Source organism: Hipposideros armiger, unplaced genomic scaffold (assembly GCF_001890085.2).
Source record: "Hipposideros armiger isolate ML-2016 unplaced genomic scaffold, ASM189008v1 scaffold_18, whole genome shotgun sequence".
Taxonomy (NCBI): domain Eukaryota; kingdom Metazoa; phylum Chordata; class Mammalia; order Chiroptera; family Hipposideridae; genus Hipposideros; species Hipposideros armiger.
The window spans coordinates 3,587,734-3,594,060 of NW_017731368.1; the positions used below are offsets into that span (position 1 = coordinate 3,587,734).

General features: G+C 45.1%; 1 protein-coding gene across 1 annotated transcript; it reads right to left on the reverse strand.

The window, feature by feature from the left end:
- Window positions 1–1,402: 1,402 nt before the first annotated feature.
- CCR5 (C-C motif chemokine receptor 5) lies at window positions 1,403–6,098 on the reverse strand. The gene is made up of 2 exons (XM_019630405.1): window positions 6,026–6,098; window positions 1,403–4,498 (listed from the first exon to the last, which is right to left on the reverse strand). Exon 2 carries the CDS (start codon window positions 4,479–4,481, stop codon window positions 3,423–3,425), a length of 1,059 nt encoding a protein of 352 aa, XP_019485950.1. The 5' UTR covers window positions 4,482–4,498; window positions 6,026–6,098; the 3' UTR covers window positions 1,403–3,422.
- Window positions 6,099–6,327: the final 229 nt, after the last annotated feature.

A 6,327-nucleotide genomic window follows, 5' to 3' on the forward strand; every position in this document is an offset into this window, starting at 1 on the left:
GTTCATGACTTGTGCTCCCACTCCCATCTCCACTTCTTTCTGCTAGCGTAGCAGCTAGTGGACAGTCTTATGCCTCCGTTGGAAGGGTTAACACTTGAAAATTGATGTTCACATTTGGGAGTCTGCCCTTCCCACAGACAGAAAATGAACAATTTATGTAACCATAACAGTGGAAATGCCAATGCATTTTAACTTAGAGCTGTTTAAACTTAAGAACGCTTGGAATGCAAGTGTAAGCAGAATCCTAATTTATGAGTTTGTATATTATTCCTCCCTGCTCTAAGGACGTTTACCCTTACTTTGACTTTATCCATGGCATGGACATAATGCCCTCTTTGACGGGGCCTCTGGGTTGAGCAGCAGTGTACCTTCACCCAGGGGATGGTGAATGGAGTTCGAGCTCCAGAGAAGAGTAGGCAGTGGAGGGTCCAGGAAAACAAGGACTGAGGGAGGAGGTGTGGGGGAGCTGATAGGGATGTGTCCTGGAAAGGCTGCAGACACCTCAAGTAGCCATTTCTTCATGTTAACACTGGAGCCATTTATTAAGATGGTAAGAGGATAAGAAGTGCATGTATATTGGCCGTAAAAATTGACACCTTCCAACCTCCCCAAGCAGCTGCCCTCAAAGTATGGGACAGATCTCCCCTCTCCTTGCCTTTCCCTCTACTGTTAGAGCCCCTTGCCCCCTTCCTTGGTTCATGCCTCCTTTTGGCCTAGGAGATGGAAGGCAGTCCTTCAAGTGTTGTTTGGGAGAAGTTGTCCTAAGAGCCAGCTCCAGCTGTCCTCGCCTTCTGCTCATTTCACAGACCTCCAAGTAGAACGGTGGCTGGTCTTGCTGCCCATGACCTGTTGGAAGGTGAGGGCACAGCAGGCTGAAAACCAGAGTGTTCCAAACTATGAATGTGCCCAGACAGGGCGCCTCTACCTGGGGTACCTGACCTCTGAAGAGAAGAGATACACACACACAGAAATCTACAGGGGCACTCTTGTCATCATTGCAATGACAGCCAGGTTTGAAGGAGAGATTTTAAATAAAAGAAAAGCATCCTTTTTAGCAACCAACCTCATCCCCCTGCACCATATGCCTGCAACTCGGGATTGCAGATAAAGGACCAAGTCATGGCATTACACGTTCCCTTCATTATCAAACATACACAGCTGGCGTATGCTTAAGCACACATGGATTTGCTTTTTCTGTTTTTTAAATGTCAATTCTTTCACTTGAGTAGTAGAGGTCAATTTGAAATTTAAATGTTTCAGGGTCAGTTGCTCAGAAACTCCACCCTTGGAGGTAGCATCTTGAAATACAAATTATTCTGGCAATCTGATCCAGATAGAGGGTCAACTTTTAAAAATATTTGAAAAGAAATACAATTCTCAATATTGCGTGTGTGAAATGTTCCCAAACAGCTGCTTACAAAATGCTCTCACATTGTTTTGTGTGCTATTCTCTAAATGTACACTTGATTGAAAGAACAAAAACACGATCTATTAGAGTAGTTTTTATTAGATGCATATTTTCTTTGAAGCAATTTATAACTTTCTATATACATAGGAATGTCATATATATGCACACAAAGATATCAGGATGTCTTTGAATTGACCCAGAGGCTAGGGTCATATGCTACTTACACATTTTCATCAGCCTTAAGAGCCAAAGAACAGGCACTCTAGTCACTTCACATGACAGCCCCAACCCTCAAGTTTCAGGTTTCAGAGTTTGAGAACAGTAGCACCTCTTATTATTCTGACACCTTAACCTTCCGAGTGATTCTCACTCCTTCTTGTTTCTTCACCTAATCTTTGCCACCATGGTCTCAGCTACCTCTAAATTCAAAACAGCCTCAGACATGTACAAAACAAGAAAAGTAGCAACTAAAAAAAAAGTCATAGTCCTCCCTTTGAAATGAATAACTCCCTCAGTGTTTGGGTTCCGTTTGTCTGGAAGAGGCTTCTGGAAGGAGTATCTAAAGGCCCCCACACTCAGCCTGAAACAGGGAGGTTGGTCCATTGTACTTTTTGTGGGTTATAAAGTTGGGGGTAGCCTGTTTCCAAATGAATATGTTCCTTCTCCCTTTTGCCTACTGATAGTTAAATCCGGAAGATAATACTCAAACAGTGGTGTGCCCCAGGCCGGCAGAAAGTTAGTCACTTGGGCTTCCTTCACATATTGGTTCAGTGCTTATGAAGCCCTGGATTTCTATTAACTATGTCATCAGTGCGCGCCTCGGTCTCATATCTGACCTGGAAGTGTTCCTGGACCTCAGGCTCACGCATTCACAAATCTGATGCCTCTTGATGGAGCTGGGACGGGGTGGGTGTTGTGAGGGCAGGCGCATGAACGACTGACCGTCAGCCCAGGATGTGTGTAAGCTCACAAAACCAACCCTTCCTCTCTCACCTACCCCTCCTGTTTCTCACCTAAACGTCTTCCTTTTTCCACACGTCTCCAACCTGCACTTTTGCAGCCTAGGTTCTCTGACTCCCCTGTGCCTATCACCTCCCACGTAAATCCTCCCCCAGTTCTGCTGACTCTCATCCTAAATGCTGCGAATCTGCACCCCTCCTTCCCATCCCCTGTGCCTCAACCCAAGTGGAGGCCTCCTCACCCTGACCTTGTTGCTGGTCTCTTTGCCCTAAATGCTCACCTTTCTGGGTCACCCTGTGGGTATGGAATGAGCCTTCTGCAACACTGGCCAGCGTCCCTGTTCTGCTTTCAGACTTGGACGAGCAGTGCTGTCCAGGTTCCTCATAACCCAGCCTTGTCCTTCCTCCCAGGGCCCTCCCCAACCAGTCACACGTCTTTGCCCAGGCGGCACCTGCAGCCTGGAGCTCAGGTTCCCTTTCCTCCACCAACAGCCCACCCCTTCAAATCCCTTCCCTGGGAGACGCTGTCCCAGCTCTCATCAAGCCAATGGCTCTCACCTGGTCCTGAACGCCTGTGGAACTTATTAAGCCACCTTAGAAGGACATTACACAAGGAAGATGTCCTTTCTTAACAGATCACTTCATGCCTCTTCCCCATGGCAAGACAATCACCTGTTTTAAACACATTTACAACCTGTACGTTGCCATGTGTAGTAAGCAACCATACAATATTTTCCTTGATTCACTTTGTTATTCCTGGTCAGGTAGCCAAACTCAAGAATCAGCATTTCTCTGGGGATTTTTTTTTTTTAAATAATGAGCTTTTGCAGTGAAGGGAGAGTTCATCAAGAAGTTGGTGTATGTGGAGGGCAGATGACAAGGTTGCTATTTCACCCTCATGTTTTGATTCAGAGTTCTAGAATTGATGGGCTTGAACTGTCTCCTATACTTACAGCAGTTGCCACATGGATGGATCTTAGACCCTCGATGACAGTAACTTCCTTCTCAAAAGAACTGCTCCCCTGCTCAGTCAGTGTATAAAAACCGAGTCCAGATCACAAGCCAACAGAGATTTCCTGCTCTCCAGTGGATCGAGTATAAACAGAGCCTCCACGCTCGGGAGCTTCTTGCTGGAAGATTGGACAGCGTTTGCAGAGGCGTCTGACAATGTGCTTTCGGAAGAACTCTGACAGGTAGCTTCTGAACTTCTCCCCGACGAAGGCGTAGATGATGGGGTTGATACAGCAGTGCGTCATCCCGAGGGTCTCCGTCACCTGCATGGCTTGGTCCAGCCTGTTAGAGCTACTGCAATTATTCAGGCCAAAGGAGACCTGGAAGGTGTTCAGGAGAAGGACGATGTTGTAGGGAGCCCAGAAAAGAAAGTAAACGATCATGATGGTGAAGATGAGCCTCACGGCCTTGTGCCTCTTCTTCTCGTTTCGACAGCGAAGCAAAGTCTTCAGGATTCCTGAGTAGCAGATGACCATGACAAGCAGTGGCAGGACCAGGCCCAAGATGACCATCTTTAACGTCTGGAAACTCCTCCAGAAATAATACTGATTGGATGGGTAATGAGGGCTGCATGTAATACGAGAACCCTCTTTTTGGGATTTGGTGAAGATGATTCCCGGGAGAGAGGCGAACACAGCCACCACCCAGATAACCCCACTTGTCACCCCCCCAAAGGCGACTGTCCTTGCCTTTAAAGCAAACACAGCGTGGACGATAGCCAGGTACCTATCGATTGTCAAGAGGATGATGAAGAAAATTCCGCCAAAATAACCGATGTGATACATCCCTGTGAACAACTTACATATCGCGTTTCCAAAGACCCACTCATTTGCCGCATAGTAAGCCCAGAATGGGATGGTGATGAGGAACAGCAGGTCGGAGATGGCCAGGTTGAGCAGGTAGATGTCCGTCATACTCTTCAGCTTCTTACAGTTTATCAGGATGAGGACGACCAGCATGTTGCCCACAAAACCGAAGATGAACACCAGCGAGTAGAGCGGGGGCAGGAGCCTGGCTGCGATTTGCTTCACGTTGATTTTTTGGCAGGGCTCTGATACGCCATAATCAATGTCATAGGCCGGAGTTGACACTGGGTAATCCATCTTGCTCAACCCTGTGACTAAAGAAACAGTCATCTTTTCATAACGTCTCAGAATGTACTTATTGGTCTGCCATGAATGCAAACTGTCTTATTTGTGAAGAGGTTCTTAAAATCGACACATAGATTTCTACATTTAACTGATGTCCCCTTTTTGGCTAAACAATAAACTTTTGTAATAAAGGGAAGGTTTGCTGCTAGCTTCCCTGCTCACTTGCTCTGTTGGGGAAATTCATGAAAGCACCAGCCCACCAAATAAAATCTGGTGTTCCATAGGCACGTGGAGTCAATGAAGCTTTGATAATGATGTCAGGAAGCTGAGTCAGGGTGCCATCCACCCAACACTGTCTTACAATCTGTGCTGAAGCTGCCCTTCCCTGGAGTGAGCTTATACGAGCATCACCACAAGTGTGCTATGATGACAAACAGTTCCCAAGGGCACACTGCATGCCAAACACTGTTCTAAGCTTCATGTCCACTTATTCAACTAATTCTCAAGGTGACCCAATGAGGCAGGTCATGTTGTTGTCCTCATTTTGCAGATAAGGACCTCAAAGCCCAGAGAGGGTGACTAACTTACTCAAAGACACACAGCTAGGAAGCAACTAGTTTTGAACACAGGCATCCTGCATTCTTATCCACCATGCCACCTTGCTCCTCACTCCTTGGTGACAGAAGGAAAGAGCAGGACCATCAACCTGGTTTCTCAATGTAGTCAGAATGAAATGGGCTGATGTCCAGGTCCCCCGAGAAAGCCATAGGAGCTAACAGCCAATTGTAAAATCCAAACTGCCATTCTCACATTTCCTCTGAAGCTTGAGTTTATAGTTCCTGAGTTGTTATAATTAAGAGATCCCCACATACAGAGAAATGGCCAAGTGGACAATGTGCCATCTACCACCATTCTTTCTTGCCCAGTCTATTTAAGTCCTGCTTTTGGACTGATTAATCCTTGTGAGCCTCAAGCTCAGATTAGGCAGCTGGGAGAAGCACCCAGAAAATTTCCCCTTTAAATTCTGATCCAGAAAAAGAATTATACACTAAAAATGGTGTGGAACTGATATATTAAAGAAAGACTTCATTTGGTATTATAATTTGATATCAATTTAGGCAATTTTTAGGCTTCTTCTTTGCTGGTAAAAAAAAATCCAAAAGAACCAGACTTAGACACAACTTCTGGTTGGGCACCTGTTCAGAGGGCATAGTGCCAGGAGGTCCTAGTTCTCCTTACCAGAAGATAATCTCTACCAAGATTTTGGCCAAGAATTATCTCTCTGAAAATCTTTCTTTTGAAAAGTGAGTTGTTCTTTTTAAAATAATATTGTCCCCTTTAAAATCTTTCATTCATAATCATGTTTTGTATCTTTGATGTTATCACAGTCTGAAACTCATTCTAAATTCTAACTTTTTCCTTATCTTCAAGATTATATTTTAAGATAGTTTTATGAGCACCTGGTATTTGTCTAATGTCTTCTCTGGGTTTCCTGTGAAGGCTTGTACTCATTACAGAAGCTGAGCTAATTAACAGCCAAAGTGGTTGAAACTTACCGGGTGAGTTTCTTGTAGTGGGGACGGATGTCTCAGATCCTCTGACCAGCTGAGCTGTGCAAATCAAGCATATAGACAGCAAAAAAGTAGGAAATGCATAGACATGCACAGGGGGGTGGAGTTTTAATGACGGGCAAAAAAAAAAATCAGAGATCAGTTCTTCTTTTTCTTCTTCTTCTTCTTTTTTTTAAATTGAGCTTAAAATAGGCTCAGGTCTGAAAGTGTATTCATGGGCTTCCCTGGTTACCCTGTTTCCTTTGGGTTCTCGGCTCATCCAACTACACAGAGCCTGTTAAGAAACA

Excerpts from the sequence above, each read along its gene's own strand:
- CCR5 (XM_019630405.1), bottom strand. The coding sequence starts at position 4,481 with ATGGATTACCCAGTGTCAACTCCGGCCTATGACATTGATTATGGCGTA.